At 38.3% G+C, this 24,673-nt stretch overlaps 1 protein-coding gene across 1 annotated transcript in view; it reads right to left on the bottom strand.

The window, feature by feature from the left end:
* The window catches only part of LOC117421444 (neurotrypsin-like), a 35,697-nt gene extending 11,400 nt beyond the window's left edge, over positions 1–24,297 (bottom strand). Inside the window, exons 1-10 of the mRNA XM_034035900.3 lie at positions 23,945–24,297; positions 22,997–23,553; positions 18,179–18,317; positions 16,553–16,731; positions 9,269–9,419; positions 7,834–8,012; positions 7,129–7,270; positions 6,595–6,791; positions 3,747–3,888; positions 2,333–2,535 (exon numbers count right to left, since the gene is read on the bottom strand). Of these exons, the coding sequence (XP_033891791.3) occupies positions 2,333–2,535; positions 3,747–3,888; positions 6,595–6,791; positions 7,129–7,270; positions 7,834–8,012; positions 9,269–9,419; positions 16,553–16,731; positions 18,179–18,317; positions 22,997–23,330 (1,666 nt within the window). The 5' untranslated portion in view covers positions 23,331–23,553; positions 23,945–24,297. The remainder of the gene's footprint in view (positions 1–2,332; positions 2,536–3,746; positions 3,889–6,594; positions 6,792–7,128; positions 7,271–7,833; positions 8,013–9,268; positions 9,420–16,552; positions 16,732–18,178; positions 18,318–22,996; positions 23,554–23,944) is intronic.
* Between the last annotated feature and the right edge of the window lie 376 nt (positions 24,298–24,673).

The raw sequence follows: 24,673 nt of genomic DNA, 5'->3' as shown, positions 1-24,673 counted from the left end.
TCACACACAACGAATCATGTGCAAGCCACGTTTGATTGACAGCTTTTGAGACAGTTGGCGCCGATCTGTTGAACGTCCCAGACATTTCCATATTCCAACTTTATATTAAATGTGCAGTTTTTAGGCAAACCTGCATTCTAATTAGGAGTAGTGCGGTGGTCAATATGGCAAAACAATTGAGTCTATTTCATTTTTTTAATAGGCAACATACAGATAATGAAGCCACAAAACCAACTCTTCCTCCGGATCTACTTCAGCAGTGGAAATGGCAACATGTAAAAATAAATGTGGAATCAGTCCAGTTACAACTAACGCTCCTTCTAAGGGTAAGGGAACTTGATGAAATGCCGACTCAGCCGAAACTCCAGTCTTTTCTGACTGTTTTAGATGATTGCCACTTGGATATATTTCCAAATATGCATGCACTTTTAAGATTTTTGACCATGCTCCCAATGACCACCTGTACAGTTCATGGTGGCTCTTCTCCACCTTGAACAGCATTAAGACAGCTGCGTGAGCCTCAGTGCTGACAAGTCGCTTGAACATGCTGTTTCTCCTGTCGTTTGAAAGAGACCCATGCGACCCTTGAGTATGACTCTATAATTGCATATAATAATTGCTTAATGTAATATGACTGTGTTTTCGCTGGTTTGGTGACGTTGCCTGTTTGGCTTTTTAAAGTGAATTCACTGCGGATATATGTTAAAAATGTTAATGGATTTACAGGCGAAATATTTGATGTAGTCAGGGTTTTCATTGATTTAAATCATTTTTGCAATGTAAACTACCGTATTGCTTTGAATTAGCGCTGCTGCGTTTATTTTAAATTGTTAAAAATGGCTACGGCACTTAATTGAGGGTGGCGTTTATTTGAGGGCGGCGTTTATCAGGAATACTGTGGTTTTTGAACGGTGCAGTATTTTATTACATGATTTTAAGGCATTTTAGAAACGGTGCCGTGAGAGACTCCGATCTGCAACACTATACTCTTGTGTGTTTTGGGGGCTTGAATACGGTACATTTACTGACAGTTATCGAGAGCCTATTAGGTGGGAGTTGGGAGGTCAGAGGAGTACTGTACCAGCGAATCAGGACTGTGTATTTGTTGCTATTGGGCGGGACAAGAAGAGGAGAGAGAACGGAGCTGAGCGTGATGCAGTTGTTTTTCTTAATGAAAAATATTACCTCTGAATATCGGTTTGATTTCTGTTAAAACTAAAATATATCCTACTCGGTTATTTTTTTTTCTCACTGTAATTTACCTGCTTGTTTGTAATTTCTCTGTAAGAGAAACCAAAACTAAATCTTCTCATAGATAGTAAGAAAGTTGTTTTTATATATTTATATATATATATATATATATATATATATATATATATATATATATATATATATATATATATATATATATATATATATTTGTACAGGACTGAGTAAAATTCCAATTGAATAAAAAACAAAACAACTAAACTCCCTACAAGAAGATGTCTTCAGCCAGCTTTCGGATTGCGCTTAGAGTGACCGGCAAAGCTCTAAGTTCCTCTGAGTTATTCACCATCCAAGCTGAGGATGAGGTCAACAGACAGCCCTTGTTTTATCCCCTGCTGTGTTGGCACTGAACTCTGCTGGAAAATAAATAAATAAATAAAAAGACTTGAAGGACTTCTGTAAGCAGTTCATCTTGGGTTGTCTTTCAGGACTGTACCATAAAATAAAATTTGCTTACTAAGGTGTGTGTACATTAGTTTGTATTACATGCTGGATTGAGGCTGGAGTCTCTTTGGGGGCGTCACATGTACATAGCCAGAGTTGTGTGTTTCTTTCTTTATTTTTTGAGCAGAGGTAGAAAAAAATATCTTTATGTTTCTTTATTGAGAGCAGCGTTTATTTGAGGGCGGCATCTATTAAAAAGCTGATATCTGAGTGAGGCGTTAATTTGAGGGCGGTGCCAATTCGAGGGCAGCGTTAATTCCAAGTAATACGGTATTTCCTGTGAAGTGAGACCTTTGGTCATTGCCCGTCCACCCAAAGCTGGGGCCAGCCCAAATTTTCATGCCTAGCAATGCCACTGCACCTAACCAAGCAATGTTCAATTTATTTACATGATTTCATTTAATAAAAAAACATACAATCATTTCATTTTTAAATACTAAGTAATTTAATGTTCTGTACACATTTCTGTGAAATATCACACAATATTATATTTTTATTTTAACTAAGAATGGGCTTACACTGAAGTAAGTGCGGTTAAAATGCAACTTCTGTTTTTTATTAGTTAATTGATTAGTGCCTGTTTTGAAACAATATTGTCAGCAATTAATCACACTCATACCTTTGCTCCTCTCTGTTGTCTTCTCTTCACCATAGTTACAGATCACCCCAGCATCCTCGCTATGGCGACAGTTGTGCATACCAATTGGTTGTTTGATGCAATCAGCCAAAGACCTTTCATTTCCTGTGCATTTGACGTTGTCTATGTGGATAGGTCCTTTGCCCTCTCCGAAATAAGCCATGGTTCTAGCTTTGACCAGACCCCTGGAACACAAGAAGGAGGGTTTGTTTATAAAAGACAAGCTCAGCTAACAAAACTGCTAGCTGTTACAAAATCATTTTCAACATTTTCAGTAGGCACCTGCCATCTTGTTCAAAAATCTTGGGACAATTTTTTTCTCATCTGTACTTGTGTGAAAGCTACAGCAAAAGTGTGTGCTAAGGGAAAAATACTCACTCGTAGCAAAATTTTCCTAATTCCTTGACTTATTATTTTAAAAGGGTTTAAAACATTTTGGACCTTTTTTGAAAAACTTTAAGTACCAGTTACTAGATTAATGGTTTGAAAACTTCCCCTAATTTCCAGATGTATTTATTTTTCCAAAACATATTTAGTGAATGACATATTCACAGGTGCAGTGCTCTTACACTGTCAGTGTCTCTTTGAACATAAAGTTAAATCAGATTCCTCTGATACCAGATAATTGAACTGTCAAAATATTATTAGCACAAAGGTCCTTGTTAATATGTTTTGGCAATCTTTCAGCTTTCAACAGGATTTCTCAATGTTGAAATGATTATAATAACTGCTGGCCTGTCTACTGTGGTGCTTAGTTGCGTTACAGCAGTTTAACTGCAATGTTTAGGAATTTCCTGTCCACTAAGCCACCAACAGAAGAAAGGAGGCAGAAATGCTTTGGAAAAGAGCATGGGAGAAACATATTTTACAGACATGCTTGCCAATTCTCCTCTGCCTCTACTTAATTGTTAACCATTATCCATTAAAACATATCCACTGAGGTTAAAAAAAAGAATAACATGGTAAACCGAAGCTGACTATTCAAAATCAACAATAGTTGCTGTAGAATGAAATACATATGTTTGTATGTGCTTAATATGTATGTACCCCCTAATTTGTATTTCACATATTTCAGTTAAGTTGTATAAACAAGATATGTCACATAGAAGCAGTAGATTATAGGTAATCCACCTAGAAAGCAAATTTTAACAGAACTGTATTGAAAATACAGTATACAAATACTGTATGTATATAATGATGTGAACCTTACACTGAACCAGATTTTATAAAACCATTAAACATATACAAAAACATAATGTAAAGTTTGTGCTACCAGAAATAAAACATAAATCATTATTAAATATTTTCTTTCAGGACGATTTTGAACTGCCAGTACCAATGTGAATCAGTATTGTGGCAAGATGTATCTCTTACCCACAAAAATACAGTAACTTACTTGTAGCCCAGCTGCCTACAGACAACTTCTGCATCCCTGTCAGTCCATCCGTCATCACAAATCGTTCCCCACTGGCCATTGATATAAATCTCCACACGTCCTTCCTTCTCGTTTTCTCCATCCATCAGTCGCATAGGCAGACCTAGGAATCAGGCACACTTATCACACATTGATAAAAAAAAAACAAAAAAAAAACAAAAAAAAAAACATGGCAACAAAATCCTCCAGGAGAAAATTAAACGTAGTTACATTTTAATGTACTTAATTAAACAGCCTTGCATAACACAGTCAGCAGAGTGCAGCCAGTTGGAAGTGATTGTATTTGTTTAAAGGCATATATGACCATTTCCCAATAAACTCAACCACTTCTAATTCCTTCAGGGAGTTGTGCCAGCCAAGCTGGTCATATTAGGTTTGTTGCCCATCGTAACTGAAACAAGGAAATATATATTTATATATATTGACTTTACTGCCTTAACCAACCTCATTGTTCTCAAAGATACCCTAATGAACATTCTAGGGTTGAGTGGACCAACATCTGTAAATGGTAAGGTTAAACAAACAAATGCTGCTCTAAGAACACTTAATGCTGGTTTTGTCAGCCCTTTTTAGCACTAATTCTGAACGACAGTAACATTAGTCCAAAAGTAGTGCAGTGAGATAAACCAGTCGTTATTATTTCTCATTATAAAACCTTTACAGGTTTAATCTCATTAGCTCCAAAAACAAAACTGAAACCACCGTGTGGCTGAGATTATATTATATTATATAAAATCGCTCTTCCGGTTTCTTTCTCAGCACTGTTTACGAACCAAGACCACAGGTGTTTATTTTTTAATGGGCTTGCGCACGTTTATTTTCACACAACAAAAGGAAAAATAAAGAAAACAAAAACCTAGCTCGAGCACTAACTAGACACACAGGAACCTCACTACAGACACAACAGCTAAGCCGTTTCCCTGTAAAACAAAACACAAATACACAAAATAAACTTTGCAGTACTACGTTTGCAAAGTACCTTTTCTCATTACGGTTGAATGATCTGTGGGGTTTTTATACCCCACAGAATTAACAAAATACAGGCAGCTGGTACCAATTTACAATTGTGGCCAACTGCCAGAACAATTAAAACATTGTTAAATAAACATTTTCACGTGTTTTGCATGGAGGATTTTAACCCTCTCCGTCATACTATATATATAATTTCTGCAGCTAATTTCTATGCCACACCATCCAAACATGTGGAACACATCACATTTTACAGACCTCTATCCATCATTAGATTATAATGTTGCTTTTGATGAAAATGTCAGCAGGCTAGAAATAAATTGACTTGGAAAGGCTATGACTCAGTCTTGCCTTACATAAAAACATGTGTATGCATTCAGCCACTTAAAACCCAGAGCATCTCAGATTTCATTCTGAGGTAGCTTTGGGTGCGAAAGCAGATGATCCATTGCCTGCTGCTTAAAGACAACTGTACTTCTTGTTTTTTTTTTTCTGAGCAGTTGATTTGAACAAGGGATATTAACCAATTTAAGAGCTTATCTCGCACATGCCCTTTTAAATCTTAAAGGGACATGAGCTCATGCTGAATTAAAGAGCCAGCCACAAAATATTTTGTCTTGGTGATGGAAGCTTAAGGGATATTCAGCTCCTTTTAGGAGGCTTTTGACTCCTAAGTTTAACTTTGTGAATTAATTTTGTATGAAATACATTTTTTTGTGTTTGTTGATAAAAGCAGTTAACCCAGGTAGTGACGTCAACGTTTTATACCATACATGCTTACTGTTTAGGGTTCTCAGGTTTCAGAGAAATATAATTTGATCTGTAACAGATTTACAAGACCAGTAAAATGCAAAGTAACTAGATATAATGCATTTTCCACATTCCAGATAAAGTCCTTCTTTCACACAGTATCTAAATTATATCAGGGAGCATTACCTTGGACTAAATACCAATGGAATGGTGTAATTATTCCCAATCTTTTAGGTTTCTTTTACATTTGGGTGCTCTACATGTGGCCTGACTCCAGGCAGAAAACAGATCCATCGACTGTAGGCCATAGCTGCATATGTAGTCCTTTCTGTACTCCACAAAAACTGCTTTTAGTTACAATTCATTTCATGTCTTTCAGATGACAACCCAAGCCATCATTTCGAGATCACTTAAATTACAGATTATTATTATTATTATTACTATTTATTTCTTAGCAGACACCCTTATCCAGGGCGACTTACAGTTGTTACAAAATATCACAATACAAAGTATCATATTACAAAATATCACATTACAGATAAGAGCAGTTGCAAAGTACAGTAAAATCAGTAGAAATTAAGATCAAATTTAAATGAGCAAAATAACACTTTAAGTGTTTCTAAATAGCTGTATTTTCAAATTCCCCCCTTTAAAATGCTGTAAGCTGATGGGCATCACTTAAAACAGAAAGGAACCTGTTAAACTTTTTAATGGTGATGTGTCAGCGTTGATTTCTGCAATTGCACGCAGATATACAACTATCATGGATGAAGAGAATAATTCCAACACAACACAATGGTACCTGTATGAGCCGTTATTGTTAGACTACACTAGTCTAACCTCTTCAGGCAGCGAGAGTGATGATTCAGATGAGAATAGCCGCCAGTATGTTTTAGTAACACATATGGTAGTAACGCAGCAGCATGTATGAAAATACAGTATTTTGTTACCAGCACAACGATGCTCTGGGGAAAAAAACGGAATGAAATGAGCACTCCAAGAAGGTTTCTGGGGACACTGGGACCAGTGTTCCAAAAGTGGGACTGTCCTGTCCAAAACGGGACGTCTGGTCACCTTGGGTCATACTCACTGGATGGAATCCCATTGACATCCCGGTCGGGACTGCAGACAACCGATACATCCTCCTGGTGAGTGCAGTCATGCTTTCTCCATTCCCTTCTACCGCATTGTACCAGACAGGACTCTTTCCCTGAGCAGCTCACATCATCCAAGAAGATTTGCCCTGTACCAACTGCAAAATGGTGCTGCACAGAACCTTTAATGTACCTTTATACAAATACAAAATACAATCAGTCAGACGTAGAAGCATTGGGGATGTGTTGTGGACTTTCTTTTAAATTCTTTGATTGCTGACTAATTTGTCAATTACTGGTACTTCTTATGTTTTAATTCTCTATTATGTTATTATGTATTAAACTGTGATTTAATTGTACTTTTCTGCTGCTGTCTGTTTATTATCTTGCTAGACCCCTTTTGTACTGTAAACTTGTACTCTCCTGGTTACATACATTAATAAAGCTAGGCAATTTTGGTTCCTAATGGACAGGTTTCCACATCACAAAGCAAGTAGAATAATTGGTGTATAATGGTTTATATTTCGTACCTGAATCCCAGCTGTTTGCACACAACTTGGATATTAGATTCTGTCCAGCCATCATCACAGACAGTGCCCCACTGCCTATTATAGTACACCTCCAGACGTCCTTCATGGCTGCCCATTCCACCCACCAAACGCAGGGTACCATCTAGAATGAGAATTTCTCAATTCAGGGACTATTTGGGGATTATTCATTTTAAGAATTTCTACACATAAAAGCAATTCCTAATATCACTACATCTTTACATATACCTGTTGGTGTGAAGTAGGGAGATTATTTTTATGGCCGCTGCAGGTGTTTGTAATTAGGTCAACCACACAAACACACACGCACGCACACGCACGCACACGCACGCACACACACACACACCCACACCCACACACGCACACACACACACACACGCACACACACACAAATCCACCTTTCTAAAATATGTAATTTGCTCTTCAATGTCACCCACTTGAAAATAAATCATAGTTATAGTGATACAGAAAAGTATTTTTATAATACACCAGTTGATTAGTTCATCTATATATCTATAATTATCCACTTTAGTAATATGGTTATTATTTTATAAAAAAAGACACAATACTCAATTCTTTATCACTAAATTCAGAAGAAGTGTAGTAAATAACAGTGAATTGTGATTAGACTGCCATTAGCATGGGCTACTTGTCTTAACTTTAGCCTCAAACCCAAGTGGCCCCTACCTGTGAGAGGAGTGCACGAGACCCCTGCGTCCTCTTTGTGTGCACAGTTGTGTTCTCCCCACAGGCTCTTGCTGCACTGCTCTATAGACAACTCATTCCCTGTACACTGCACTTCATCGAGGAGCACGGGTCCATACCCTTCTCCAAAGTAGGCCTGGCTCCATGCTTTTGCTACACCACTGTGTAAGCAATGATGCAAAAAAGATGAAAAAAAACAGCTTTGGGTGAAAGCATTCTGAATTAGGATAATGAAAACCAGGTCAAGAAAGATATCAACCTAGCAACTTTGGTTAGTTAGTGAACAACAACAAAAGCATTGCTTTTTATTATATCACAAGTACTTGTGTTTGCTGTCTACATAGAAAACTTGGCATCCTTCTTTTAACATTCTGTTAAATATAATGCTGCATACAAAACACTTTTTTACATTATTTAAAATGAAAATTATGAGAGACAGTTTTATTAGAGGGGGAACAATTATAATTATATACATGTATCTTAATGCCATACAATGCTAGATAGTAGCAACTTAAATCTTAACATGCTGCTGACAAAATTGACTTTATAAATAATATATATATTATATTTGACTTTATACATTTTTACTGTTTCAATGTAGACTCTATGTATTCCTATTTTATTTTTATTTTCTTACATATTTTCTGGTACTAAATGTTACCAAGCATCTGATTATGTAAGGCCTGCTTTCACTGCCAGTAATTATGGGTGGGTAACCAAGACAGAATATGTACTTTGCATTACTCCATGGTTAAACCTGAATTCTGGTATAATTATTCCAATTCTTATTCTAAAGGGTTTCCAACTAAATTATTAGAAGGCAGAGATTTTTAATTGTTGGCTTAATTTTCAGACAGCAAACAGTGGCATGCATCTGTAACACTGCCATTTTCTAATTATGGACTTTTTGTAGCTTTGCAACTTGTTAAACTGATAGATCACTGTCATGTATTGCCTTTTCATGAAATAACTAACTCTGTGTTGTTCACTTGCCCCATGGTATAAGCAAAGCAGCATGACACAGCATGTGGAAAGCTGAGATGCACTCAAGTCCAGTCGTCTACAGGCTGGTTCATACTGAAGTCTTGAAGACTGCCATGCAATGCAATCAGGGAGTTGATAAGAATTTGATACTTGACTCCCTTGGACTAACAGTGACAAGACTATAGAGATGACCTATAAGGATAGCAGCGCCTTAATTAAAATGTAATCCTAGGTTTACTAGGTTAGCCCCTGGGGATCCAGTGATAAAAAAATGTATTGATATCAAAAAAGCATGTTTGTTTGCTTGTCATTCATTTTATTAGTATAGAAACCACTGGGAGAAAAGTTTTCAGGCTAATTTGAAGAAAGCACAGGACAGTGAAATCTGGTGGTGTGCGTGTGTATGAAACTTCAAGACGTGAATGTGGCTTACCCAAAACCTAACTGCCTGCACACTACCTCTGCATCTGCATCATCCCACTGGTCATCACAAATGGTACCCCACTGTCCGGCATGATAGACCTCCACTCTCCCTTCACGTTCAGAGATCCCACCAAGCAGACGCACTGGAACAAGCACAGCCGCTGGAGCAAAGAGACACATTCTACATTTACTGCTTCCATCGTCATTTATAAACAACCTGAAACTTATCAGCTTCATCATTAAACAGAAAGTTGTTTTTAAATAACCAAATCCTTGATTTGTGTATAGCTTATACATTGATTGTCAACCTTTGGAAAGAAACGGATATATACTTTGTGACACACAAAGTATTGCAGATAAATTTCAAATGTTTACATACCATGTGGGAACGGAAACTGAACTGACTGAGTTTAGACTACAACTTCCATTTCAGATAGCGACAGACGTTTTTTGAACATGCTCTGTTAGGCTAGAATTGTGTGGCATTTCTGATTAATTGAGATAACAACTGTAAAAGCCAGCACTGGGTCTGCTCTATATACCAATTTGGACCCAAAGTAGTTTCAGCCTTCATTATTGCATTGGTAATATTCTTCACAGCCTACTCCTCAGTTCTTACAATAATCTAATTGCTGGAGTGTTGACAAGAATAACAAAAAAGATCATCCTTTTGTTAATTATTATAAGGAATCATTTACACCCAACTATACATAATGGGGTACATGTTCAAAGGTGACTACATTTTTGTCAGACGTCTAAAATTACATTTTTTCTTAGACAGGTATATTAGAGTCACGATTTTCAACAGTGACTGTTGTAAGTTGATGTTTCTAGACATGCTAGTGTGCTATTTGAGCATCTAAAACCCTCCATAAGGTTACAATTGGATTTAGACGCCCAAAAATCTATGGGATTTTCAGAGTTACAGACTTTAGTATTATAATGTATGCATTTGTCTAAATATAGACGTATGCACCTATTACCGACTTGAGAACACAGGTATATATATATATATACAGTGCCCTCCATAAGTATTGGGACAGTGAAGTCCACATTGCTATTTTTGCTGTACACTATGAAAATATGATTAAAAGATGAATATGAGGCAAAAGTACAGAATGTCACCTTTTATTTCTGGCTGTTTCAACACATGTATGTTTTACCAACTAAGAATAACAGCACTTTCAGAGTTCCCTCCCCCCCATTTTATGTTTGCATAAGTATTGGGACATTTGTCTCACAGGTGTTTCTAATTGATCAGGTGTTTCCTGTTGCATTGATTGTTCACACATAAAAGAGCTGTGAATGTGTAGTCTCAGTTCTATCCTTTGCTTTTGCCTTTGGAGTCTACACTTGGTGTCAGTAGGCATAATACAACATGAAGACTAGGGAGCTGTCTATGAAACAAAAGCAAGCGATTTGGATGCTAAAAGAAAAGAGGAACTCAATTAGAACCATAGCATAAAAGTTGGGCATAGCCAAATCAACAGTTTAGAATGTCCTGAAAAAGAAAGAAACCACTGGTGTCTTCAGCAATCAGCAATGACCAGGTCGGCCAAGGAAAACAACAGCAGTTGATGACAGAAAAATGACCAGAGCTGTGAAAAACAACCCTAAAATAAGTGTCAGTGAAATCACCAACAACCTCCAGAATGCTGGGGTGAAAGTGTCACAATCTACTGTTCGCAGAAGACTTCGGCAGCAGAATTACAAAGGCTACACTGCACCAGCACCAAAAACAGAAAGGCCAGATTATCAAAGTGATGGGAAGGCAAAAGTGTGGAGAAAAAAAGGAACTGCAGGTGATCCAAAGCATACCACCTCATCTGTGAAGCATGGTGGAGGTAGTGTCATGGCATGGGCATGCATGGCTGCCTCTGGAACGGGCTCACTCATCTTTATTGATGATGTAACGAATGATGGCAGCAGCAGAATGACTTCAGAAGTGTACAGAAGCATCTTGGCTACCAATGTAAAAGAAAATGCCAAGACTCATTGGGCGGTGCTTCACGATGCAACAGGACAATGACCCAAAACACACTGCCAACGCAACCAAGGAGTTCATCAGGGGAAAAAAGTGGAAAGTTTTAGTCTGGCCAAGTCAATCTCCTGATTTAAATCCGATTGAACATGCATTTCACTTGCTGAAGAGGAGACTGAAGTCAGAAACTCCCCAAAACAAGCAATGGCTGAAAATGGCTTCAGTAAAGGCTTGGCAAAGCATCTCAAAGGACGATACCAAGAGTTTGGTGATGTCAATGGGTCGCAGACTCACTGCTGTTATTGCATGCAAGGGATTTGCGACTAAATACTAGCTTTTATACGTCTTATATTTGCTTTAAATTGAATTGTCCCAATACATATGCTCACATGAAATGGGGGATGGAACTCTAAATTCTTAGTTGGTAAAACATCTATGTCTTGAAACCACCAGAAATAAAAGGTGACATTCTGTACTTTTGCCTCATATTAATCTTTTACTCGTATTTTCATATTGCTTGAGTGTACAGCAAAAATAGCAATTTTGACTTCACTGTCCCAATACTTATGGATGGCACTGTGTGTGTGTGTGTGTGTATATATATATATATATATATATATATATATATATATATATATATATATATATATAAAATAATAGATATATATAAAATAATAGATGGGCTTCAGTGAGTTACAGGAAAATAATTTCGTCGAGGGTGTACTGTGGGTGTTGTCGAGTGATTGAAAACGAGACATTTTGTGTTTGAATTTAAAGTGATGGTCTCGAGGAGTCGAATGGGTCAAAGTTCAAGTATATTTTCCTCTAGAGGAATTATCACTTTTTGACATCACTACTGTGGTATTATGCCTTTTTTTAGAATGGCTCAGGATGCAAATATAGCCTTCATCCATGTACACAATGGCAAACAACAATGAGACTGGGAACTCTGTCACAGTACCCAATAAACCATCAAAAAGTCGAAAGCCAAACTTCACACAAAAAGAAAATGAAGTTTTAGTTCATTTTCTTTAGTTCAAATGAAGTATTTGAAATGTATAAATCATGCAGGACAGACACAAATATTTCAAACCACGGCTGGGAGACGGTGTTAAAAAAGGTAAATGTGGTTTCCCAGACAAAGCAAAATACCAAAGAAATAAAAAAAGAGATGGAGAGATATTAGGCGAAATACAAAGCTGCTCAAACAGCCACAACTGCCAAAAAAAAGTGGACCAGTGTAGGGCCAGAAAGTGGTACATCGTTAAAATGTGGTACGCCTACCCAATTAACGCCAGAAAATGGTACGCTGTCAAGAGAATTGTGAGTGTCTGGAACCAACTCCCCAGTAATGTTGTTGAAGCTGACAACCTGGGATCCTTCAAGAAGCTGCTTGATGAAATTCTGGGATCAATAAGCTACTAACAACCAAACGAGCAAGATGGGCCAAATGGCCTCCTCTCGTTTGTAAACTTTCTTATGTTCTTCTTATGTTCTAATGCTGTGCTTGACTACTGCACAAATTACTATGAACAAGACAATTTGTTGCTCCTCAATTAAAGTCACATACAGTTGCTGAGTTTTGAAAAAAAAATGATATTAAAAAGAACTTTAAGGGCCAAACTCAGTACATCGTACCCCTTTTAGATGGTTGTTTCCTTGTTTTCTGAGCTAAAATAAGTTGTGCATGCCTGGGCAAGCGCAGTAGACGGTGTACCAGTTTAACGCGTACCACAAAATAACACCACACCGGCTCACACTGTGACTTTGACTCCCCTTGAAGAAGAAGCCCTCGGTACTGTTCCTCACATTAATTTGGATTTAAATGACCCGATTAGTCAATGTATGTTTCTTTTCCTAATTTTTGCCCCTATTTCATTTAAAATAAACAGGATTTTACTGATGCTGCATTATACTACCAATTTCACTTTATTATGTGATGACCAGTGGGATGCCATTGTTCTAGAAATGATAGCCATGATAGTCCTTGTCACATTTCTGAAGATGAAGAACATCCTGTATCAGACAGTACAGCTGTATGAGGAAGTCCTTTACCTGGAGTCGGTGATGAAGACGAACACATCCAGACTTACCTCATGCAACATCACACTGATTTAAATGCTATATTAACCATAAATTTAAGATCCTTATCTACTTCTTAAGACAGCACAGAAAATACATTTAGTTATGTGAACAAAAACATAAAACTCAGACTTTGTCAAACATAAAAGATAACTGTTCAGAACTAAAGGCAGAAAAGATAACTTTTCAGAATTAAAGGCAGTACAGAGGTCAATGGTTGATGTGATGAAAGACCTCACGGTAGCATTAAGAGAACTAAAGATGGAACAATGTAATCTAAATTCGGAAATATGTGAGACTACAATTCAAAGCACTGAATCAGACGATTGTCCTGCTGCAGGGAAGAAAGGACCTGTGCAAACCAATATAGCAAGAAAAAGGAAATCATCTAGTGAAAAGGGTGAAACATGGACTAATGAGAGAAAGCAATGTTCATTCTAAATATTTATCAGTTACATTGAAAACAATCAAAAGGCTATGCTACATATTTTTTAAAGTAGTCTTTTATTTAACCATATCATTTTGAAAGGTTTTGTTTATGCTGGCCTACATGTAAATAATGCCCAAATATATAACATGTAAAACAATAACCCTATGCTGGTATTAATAAAGATAAATACTTACATCTACTAGGAGTCCTATTTTCCCCACACTGACAGAAAGATCGCGCCGTGAATGTATTTGCGCTATACATTAATAAGTTTAAGTTGCATACACATTATAAAACACACATTTGTTAAAATAGATATTAAATCACACATAACTAACTGCTGTTACAAACTTGAGCTGTCTCTGCAGTGATGCAATTGTGACATCCCTTTTTTATGGGAGCGCTTCTCTTCATACGAAAGATAGAAGCCCTCACTCAAACCAAAATCTACAATGTATACAAAACAACATAAAGTCATTAGGTGGGGAGTGGACACAAGCAGAGAAACATTTTAAATATTAAAGCAAGATCTCCCCTCCTGTTACACATGAAACGGGAAACAATATAGCAGGGAGATGTTGATGGTCCAGTTTGTTTACATAGCAAAGAGCATATAAATAACAGGGTTAGAATTGCTTAGTTGCAGTTGTTGGACAAATAAATAAATAAGACCTGTAGCTTAGTCTCTGCTATACTTCCCAGAGTTTCTAAGTTTAATTCTTATCACTTGATAGGACTGCAACACTATACAGCTATGTTTAGTTATATGTGTTATAGGAACTGTGTATTTGGAGTCTCATACTAATCATTACATGACCACAAGAATTGTAATCTGAATGACGATTGAACCTTGCTGATGTGTGAATAAATTATTTAGATTTGCGTGACTTTCTGGTTCTGCCAGGTTTTATTTCTAGTGAATGAAAATGGCCTGAACCTAGGCTAAATGTGTAGGTGTGGCAGTGTGGCAGTGTAGCAGTGTGGCGGTGTGGCAGGGTGAAAGCCCTGCCAGTGCACGGCTGTGTATGTGGGGAATATGAGGTTGGCAGGGAGGGGGTTAAATTTCTCCCTGTCAAAACACATGGGAATGGAACAGGTGTATACACTAGGTGTTCATGGGTGTTGGGGAGAATTGGTTTAGAGTTAATGTTGGTGTGTAGGTTTGTGTTCCGTGTGGTGCTGTCCGTGTCCTGTTTATGTTCGTGAGTGTTTTCTGTAGACCTTTTGTTTTGGGCCTTTATTTGTTTATTAAAAGTCTGCAGTAGCACAATTTAACTTGCAGCTTTCTGTGTCTGTCTCTCTTCCTGTAAATACCATCTGGGCTGGGAAGCTACCGCGCCACAGTAGGCTAGAAGTTACTGAGACTAGAAGGTCGTTTTTCTAACAGAGGAATATGTATACAATGTGTGTATGTCTGCTATTCACTATTTATATATTTTATTTAGACTTTAATAACAAAAATAAAAGACTCTTTATACTCTAGAAGTATAGTATCATTGTATTGCTATTTTGGAGGGAAGACGCTAGTGAGGAGACAATCCTGGTATTAAAAGGCTTGAGTTTATTTACCAAAAAAAATATTATTGTTTTCAATCCATAACTTTAATCTATTGTTCCCAAATGTAAACAATATCATTACCATACCTTTTGAATGAAATGAAAGCCTAAGTCAATTGACGCATTGATATACTATTTATTTTTAAAAATTGACACACAAATTGTCCCGAATTATTGTAACCCTGGCATTTATTTGAGGTGCCTGATCCAAAGTTTCATTGTCTTCCTCTCCATCTCCAGTGTCACAGTCTTGTCTGAAAGCTATGTTGTGCAATACGTAACAAGCTGTGACGATTCTACATACTTTTTGTGGGATATACTGTAGCAGACCATCTGAACGATCAAGGCACCTAAAATGCATTTTTAATATGCCAAAGGTCCTCTCTATCACAGATCAAGTTGATCGGTATGCGTCATTATATCTGCGATGAGCAGGAGTTGAAGGATTTGTAACATGTCATGAGCTATGGTTTCAATGGATATCTGATGTCACCTGTGTATTTAAAAAACACAATTTACTAACTTTCCTTATACATTAACGAGGAAAAAGGAAAGACACACGTTATTTACCTATGAGTCAGCTGCAAGCCAATACTTCAATGCCCATATACTGCCCCACACCAGATCTGGACAAAATGTAGGAGTCATGACATGATCCTGGATACTTTGCAACGACATCGGTGATCTGTAGATTTGCATATTCACTATATGCCCTCGTTCTTCTACTAGCTCTTCTTCATGCAGCTCGTATGGCAACCACTTCTAGTAATAAATCCGCCATTGTGCCTACTTGGAGGAGTTGGAGGCTTTTGACATCTAAACTGCTAATTTAAGACGTGGACCTACACTGAAAACTATACGTGAAAATGTTTATGCGGTCTACCCTTCCCCTGCATAAATTACAAAAAAATAGAAGCCAACAGACGCATAAGGGCCTAAGGTGCAAATATTAGATGCTTTAGAAAATCGCTCTTACACTAGACTCCAGTCTAAACATCTAAAAACATGAGTTACACCAGTCTAAAGCCCTTAGTCACCTTTGAAAATGTACCCCAATAAGGCTATAATTCCATTATGGGATTCTGGAGGCTGCATGATAAACCAGTTAAGCTTAAACTTATACACATTGGTGTGTTTTATTAAAATGTAGATCCAGTAAAGTTTCAAGACTGATTTCAGGAAACTGAGAATTCACAGTCTTACAACTTGTATTATAACGAGGATAGTGAGAATTGTTTTCTTACCTTCCTGAGGGGTGCAGGTGACAGCTGCAGTATCTCTCTGTGAGCAGAGCCCACCGTGCCATGCTTTCCTCTTGCACTGCAGCAGATCATCCTCATCCCCTCGACAGTGCACAGAATTCCAGTGTACTGGGACCACACTGAACCTGGAGATTGATGCCTGCCTGGCCCTGCCTTTATACCTGCACACAGAAGCAAGATTTAGCAGGAGAGGTGATGGTGATCATACTTTAGTGCATAAACACTCAAAATTGTAAACATGCCTGTGGTAAGCAAAGACACTTTGACCTCATACAGCCATTAATTAGGAATTACTTCAGATGAATTCCTCACAATGGCACCTGTCAGGGCCGGCGCCAGGTTTTTATGGGCCCCGGGCATTGACCCCTTGGTAAATGAGTGCAGCCGCCCCTCCAATCCTCGACTGCCGCATCGTTTCCCTTCCAGGTCGATGAGTTAATGCACCGGAGTTCCGCCCCCTTTCTAGCTGGCCGACTTCCCTTGAACCCTGGGAAAGAACTGTCAGGCCAGCCTGTCCAAGGTACTCTGTTCTCGCTGCTTAGTGTCCTCACAGGTCGGGAGGGAGATTTACTACCAAGAATCACTGTATTTCTGTCACTACCACCATCACAAAGCGCTTTACAAGATGCAGTAACAACAAGAAAATCCATAATACTTTAAATACAGATAAATGCATAATACATGCTATACAGTGTAAAAAAAATGCATAATACATTACATACAGTGGAAAGTGCATAATACATGATATAGTACATTAAATACAGAGGAAAATGCATAATACATGACAGTAGCATAATACATAATACATATTATCATATCATTGATAAAAAATTGGAAATAACCACTTTATCAATTGTTGTTGCTTCAGACGTGTATCAAAAAGATAATGAAACACAATAAAATTAAAATACACAAGCTAGATAGATGTTATGCCATGATTACAATACCCTGTTATTTTATTTGCCTAATGGTGTAAATTGTTGTTTGTAAACGTGGGAAACTGCTACTTTTAGTATTAAAGTTCAAGTGTTACAAAGGAACTTGACAGACTATTAATTACACTTTCAAACTGATCTGATGAATCTCATTAGTTTGATGATGTGTTAAATTACAGGCTTCTACAAGAAAGTGATCGCAGATTAGGGTAAATTATCATCACATTAGTGTTATAGCACAGACCCTGTGGAAACTGTCACATTACTGATATTTCTGGTAAATTGAGCAAATACCTTAGCATGGGATGCAAACGTGAATGCAGGAGTGTGGATCGATAGAGCAACAAAGGTTTTGGAGAGGGATTCAAATTTCATGGATAACAGTTTGTCCTTTTGTTCTATACATTGAGGATGTCTTTCTGTACTACTGTTGGTTAAAGTTCAGGAAAGTAAGAATATGCAGGCATATACAAGGCCACTTCATATGTAAAGACACTAGGTTTGAGTAATTTATAGAACCAGTAACAAAAGAAATATCAGTCCCAGCTGTAAAAAAAAAAAACATTACCGCTATTTGAAGACTGTTAAGCAAATATAGCAGAGTAAGTAGCTCTTTTGCTCATCGAAATTAGCAAAGCAGCGATTGTATTTCATACTTTGTCAAACTCCTTACCTGTGGCCCAGCTGTCGACAGACTACAGCTGCATCCTCATCCCCCCAGCTGTTGCTGCAGATTGTTCCCCAAACTCCATTTAAGTAAACCTCAACAGTGCCTTCCAGTCTGGTTCTGCCTCCTTGTAGGCGCACTGAACCTGGTGGGTCAATTTTTTTCTTATTACAGACAACCTTTCCATTCCATTGATAAAGCATACAACATAAAGGCTCTGTAAACTATACAGGGTGGAATGAGGTGGAGGTAAAGCAGCTGAAGTTTTAAGTATTTTTGTCAGTTAGCAAACTGCTGCAAAATGTGTGTATTTACAATGGGTTCTATACATACCTAAAAGGCCTTGTTAGTGTCAGAACATTTAATACCTACTGAAGTGTTATAACTGTATAGTTTACAAAAAGTAATCATTATTTTAGTTCTCTATGCAATTTATATTGATACTAATAGTATCCTATGTAGTTAAATAATATTTCTTTCTCTGCTATTTTTTAAATACAGATTAAAAAGGTAACTAATAGGTATATAATGTAAATTCATCTCGGGGAGCTGATGGGTATTCAAAAAAAAAAAAAATGGAGCTTTGCCTTGATGTAATTAAACATTATAATACACTGTCTGCCATATTATCTTTATATTATATACTGTATGTTTAGCATTCCATTAGCTTTAATTGCAATTCACTTATCATTACTACTTTGACTGCATGTTGGTTTTTAAGGTATTTCAGCTCTACTGGCAACAAGCACTTGAGCTGATTTCACTTTAAATGTAATCTTTCACTCAAGCTTAGACTAAACAACATAAAGGAACTTGAAGGAACTCTCTTGGGAACTCCCAAATGCTGTTGTTGAAACAGATACTCTTAAAGAACTGGTACTCTGAGCTAAACTGTGCAGTAAGCACAACAGAATACAGCTAGTGTGTGTGTCCAGCAATGGTCCACCCCAGCAAAACACATTACATGCCTGACGCCAATAGGTGTTTGTCAAACGTATGATACTTCTATATTGCTGAAACTGGAGGCGAACCAATAAAAAGGTGATTTAAGTTGAAGACTATTTCTTTCTCAGTAAAAACACCTTTGGTTGTTTAAATAATCCTGACAACATTAATAGTTTACTTTGGCCAAGTATAACTTCCATTGTGAAACACAAAACCTCAATTCAATGCTTTTGTGGCATTTGGTGTAACAAAAACAGTATGAAAATATCAACATTAGGTCTCAGCAAATCATGAATATACAGTAGTTCAATTGACGTGCAATGTACAGTAGGTAGCCTGTACTAACATTAAGGTACTGTCCAATCATTGCTTGTGGACATTTTGATGGGGTCAGGCATAGGGTATTTAATTATTAAGATGAATATATTGACCTTACTTGCACATAGTGGTTGCTTCAATCTATAATTAAGGATAAACAACATTAATGTATGCCATGTGACTGTGGGTTGAGCAACAATGTTATTTAATTTGTCCAGCCTTTGATTTATAGAATAGATAAGATATATTTGGGTGCAGCCACTCATAAGCACTATTAAAAAAAAAATAGAGAATAGGGATAAATGGTAAATATTGGCATTGGGCTACTGAGTTTGTGATGATAGCACATCTTACTTAATTAAGTCAAATACCTTTGCCTTCATTGTGGATTATAATAAATAACTGCTATGTGCTTGCTCAGCATTCCCTGTAACACCTGACAAATAGCTTATAAAACCACACATGTATATTGTTTGTATAGAGATCAACTCAAGGGTCGCTTTTTGTAAACACCCTTACTTTGACAGAGGAGGATAAATGCTTATTTAGGAATGGATTTTTTTTTTTCAAATGTTCTATTATTCAGATTCAAATAAATAAATACATACATACGTGTGTGATCAATGCTAAATAATGTACTTTCGTAAAGTGAAATATGGGACTTTGGAGGCATAGACTGAAAAGTGCACAAATGCATATTGTAGCATGCACGGGGGTAGGGGTCAGGGCTGGTAGGTGACTTAATCTGAACATGAAGGCAAAAGCCCGATATCTGCTCCTGCAATGGAACACGGCTCTTTTGTACAGCAGTATTGGTGCTATGCTTCAAAGCCGGAGGTCCCAGGCTCACATTCGACCTCCACCTGTGAGAAGCCCCTGCTTGCGGGAACCGAAGTTCGCTATAATATAGTTACAAATCGCTAAATAAATTGTATGAGTTGTTATAAGGATTTAAACTAGCTACACAGAAGCTATTCTGATGTGTACGGGGGCGCATAACGCACAGGATCATGGGTAACATGATAAATGTGGGACCGGGGTGGGGGGGTTATCGATGTGTACACATAGAGGACACTAGTTGGTGGTGGTTTGGGGGCGAGGGCCGGTGGTCATCGTGAGAGGGGGGCACTTCCCTGTAGTGACCACCTCTGCTTTTACAGTGTTCAAGCAGGCACCCTTTGGGCTTTGCAATAATAAACTGTCTGAGCATTCATTGAATGTGTCAGTTGTCTTTCCTTTCTCTGCTGCCAATCACATCAGTGTAATTGCTTCCGGGAGTCCTTGTAAGAGCTATCCATTACCTCTATCTTGTCACATTGGTGTCAGCAATGACCGACGCTCTCCAGCGCAGGTTCGGCAGCATGGGGGACCGAGAGCTGCTACGAGTTCGATTCAGGTGGTGAGTGTGCTCCCCCGGAAGAATTCTGGCAAAGCTGGCACCGGACCTGGAGCGGGAAGTGCAGCGTGCCTATGCAGATTCACTAGCGCGAGAGCAAGAGGAACAGGCACGCTTCCAGTTAGTGGAGGCAGTCAGCCCCGGGGAGCTGTGCAAACATCTGCGGCTGTCCAAGCTGCGCTCCCTGCAAGACGCCCTCCAACTAGCGCAGGAGTGGGAGGACATCTCTAAAGAGGAAGGTGAGCACCGCAGCCAACCTGCTGTTCAAGCAGTCGAGGTGGAGGTGGGCCTGGATCAAAGCGGGCTGAGGCTGGCCAAGGTGATGGAGGAGATTGTGGCCATTCAAAAAGCAATGGCAGCGCGACCGCCCTCGCACCCCCGGTCGGCGACGGCCCAGCACTGCAGCTGGAGATTCCAGTAGGCTTGGTCGGTGTGCAGTCATCGCCCGGGAGACCAGACTGGGAGTGGTGGAAGAAGGAGACTGGTCAGAGCCCTTATCAGGGCTCTCCCAGTATATCTGGGGCAGGCGGCCGCATTGCTGCAAGCGCCGACACACACGCCCCCAGCAGGTAGGAGGGTGGGGGGGCGGGGCGGGATTGGCCCTTTTCAGGGGTTGGACCAGCCTGGTGCAACACCAAATCGATACCGGGGCAGCACCCCCAAACTGGGAACCACCTTGTTGCCTCCACCTTTTCCGATGTGAACTGGCTGGAAACATGATACAGGAGATGCTAGATACGGACGTTATCGAGCCATCTGACAGTCCGTGGGCAGCTCCGGTAGTCTTGGTTACCAAAAAAAAAAAAAATGGCCTACACTCTTGTGTGGACTACTGCCGCATGAATGCAGTAACCAGGAAGGATTCCTACCCACTGCCCCAAATTGACAAGTCACTATTAAATTTAAATATTAAATTAGACTTCTTAATCACTCTTTATTAGTAACATAATGCTGTGTTTATGGTATAGTTCCAAACGTGTACATTTCATGGGAATATATACAATTATATACAGCATAAATTATATAAGATTATTATAATAATGATTAGGCAAATGTGATTTCCATGACCATTCCAAATACATTCCTTGTGTTGCGTGACTCGTATTTTCAGACATTAGTCTCTGTCGTATTGAAACACGACACCAACTACGATTAGACTCGACTATAGAAACAGGTGATAACTGATCAAGATTGCAGATGATAACTGGTCGTATTTGAACTTACGATCTCGCAATATAGAACCGAGCCCCTGGTCGTCTACTCAAACATTCAGCATGACTTTCAAAAGGGCAAAATAAGCGCTCACAAAGTGACAGCAGTGTGGAGTAGTGGTTAGGGCTCTGGACTCTTGACCGGAGGGTTGTGGGTTCAATCCCCGATGGGTGACACTGCTGCTGTACCCTTGAGCAAGGTACTTTACCTAGATTGCTCCAGTAAAAACCCAACTGTATAAATGGGTAATTGTATGTAAAAATAATGTGATATCTTGTAACAATTGTAAGTCGCCCTGGATAAGGTCGTCTGCTAAGAAATAAAATAAATAAATAAAATCTGAGTTGGGTCACTAAATATATGGCTTTCAAACGGTTTAGATCAAATTAGTCGTGTATTCACTTGTTGACGCTTTAAAATATATAACTCAAGTGACGTGGTTATAATAATATAATTTGTTTATTTAGCAGACGCCTTTATCCAAGGCGACTTACAGAGACTAGGGTGTGTGAACTATGCATCAGCTGCAGTCACTTACAACTACGTCTCACCCGAAAGACGGAGCACAAGTGACTAGCTCAGGGTCACGCAATGAGTCAGTGGCTGAGGTGGGATTTGAACCGGAGATCTCCTGGTTACATGGCTTTTTCTTTAACCACTGGACCACACAGCCTCCAAAATAATTCTGCGATATTGTTCTTATTGTGCACCTTTTTAAAAAATCGTGCTGATTGTCTATTTTTGACCAAAACAAAATGTATGAATAAATATTGATTTATTTCTGATTATTAAACTTAGTATATCTATACTTTGTGTAGTAGCCTATATTAACACGCAAACGCAGTGTTAACCGTTGTTAATACAAATAAAACATAATACAAATAAAAACAATACTTGAACAAACTTGCGTTCATTTGTAGCAAACTTTATAAATATTTGAAAATATAAATTACCTTGTTTGCAGTCACAGTAGCCCCAGTCTACTCGGTCTCTATTGTTTCTGAAAAAGCACCATGGTCTGATCCTGCTATCGGGGTTTCTACAATAATTGTGATCGCCTAGTCCTTTTCCTGGGTATCTATCTTTAAAACTGGTTACATTATTCCAGTTGATGCACTTTGCTCCAGACTCTGTAACATCAATTGAGCCCTGGAAATAACCTGCTTTGCCCTTGCTCTTCAGACAGTCGGTAAAGGGGAGAATTAATGAAGAGACGTCGCTGCCAAGGCAACACAACCCGGCAGCAGCCACTAAAGCAACCAGCACAACAAACCTGGACATGAACATGGTGCCAACTGCCTGTATCTATCAGCACTGTGAAATCAAGTCATCTCGATCATGGGGCGGTACCCCCGGATAATTATGTCCATAAGTTAATGTTTGATCCAAATCGGCGAAGGATAAGCCGGATCAATGAATAGGTGTCCAAAACTCTACACCATGCTTCATGTTGATTATAGAGTTCCAGGTGAGTCAAAGTTTCTTCTTATAAAAGCAGCTCTAGATTTTCCTGCAATATAAATTACAATATAATTATTATTTTATGAATATAATCCAAATGTTTCAAAATAATTGTGCGGGTAAAAAGCGCACCAAGCAAAATGGAAATATATATATATATATATATATATATATATATATATATATATATATATATATATATATATATATATATATATATATATATATATATATATATAATTGATATTGTTACATTATCTAAATACCCATTGTCGTTCATTGTTTCAATAATAATAAAAAAAAAAAAAACACTGGTACGGCTGTAAGACCAAAAAACTAATGTAATGCACTTGCAAATTATTTTCCAATGTAATAATCTTGCAAACTTTTCTTTTTTTTGTCATATATTATACAATACATGAGTATAACAAGTCACTCACAATGAGTCGGAACTGAAGCGCTGACACGCAAGATCGGGAGTGTAAAACAAGCTCCAGCTGTTTTCTAAAATAACATCTGCCCGCATCGGGTTTCTTCAGCGCATATGTGTATGTTGCTGCCGCGCGATTGATCCATACATCTTGGTGATATATCAGCCATTTCAGTTTAATTTCATCGTTTTGTTGACCAGGTTGTTCACTTCATGGCTGTATGAGATCAGTAGCGTCTGCAGCAGGATGTCCCTGGAGGTTGTCTTGGGGGCTTGGGGCAGCGACGAGCGCACTCTGTGGGTTCAGTTCACACTTCTCAACATTCTAGACTAACTTCTGCTCACCCCCTCTTTCAAAGCTCCAGATGAGGACTGCTTGCATTTCACACGGTATCACTCTACCCATAACAAAACTGCTGTCTAGCGCCCCCCAGTGTAGCAAATCCACATCTCAGCCACCGAATTCTCAGGAATAGGAAGATGTTTGCCTGACTGACCTGAGTTTGTTTGTTTCAAGAGACCCACATTTTTATCATGTCAAAGAGAAACAAAGAAATAATTCAGCCACACATCTGCTTTATTGAAAAAGGATATTTGAGCCATGATTTATATCCCAGTTTGTACTTATTCACAGGGTGAGGTCATGTTAAGAGTAACATAGGGTAGTTCAAAGGTTTAGGATTTGAGTTGTTTGCCCTGTTTTGCATTGTTTAAACGCTAATAATTTCCCTCCAGAGAG

Source organism: Acipenser ruthenus, chromosome 1 (assembly GCF_902713425.1).
Source record: "Acipenser ruthenus chromosome 1, fAciRut3.2 maternal haplotype, whole genome shotgun sequence".
NCBI classification, from domain to species: domain Eukaryota; kingdom Metazoa; phylum Chordata; class Actinopteri; order Acipenseriformes; family Acipenseridae; genus Acipenser; species Acipenser ruthenus.
This window is presented reverse-complemented; position numbering and strand designations above follow the sequence as displayed.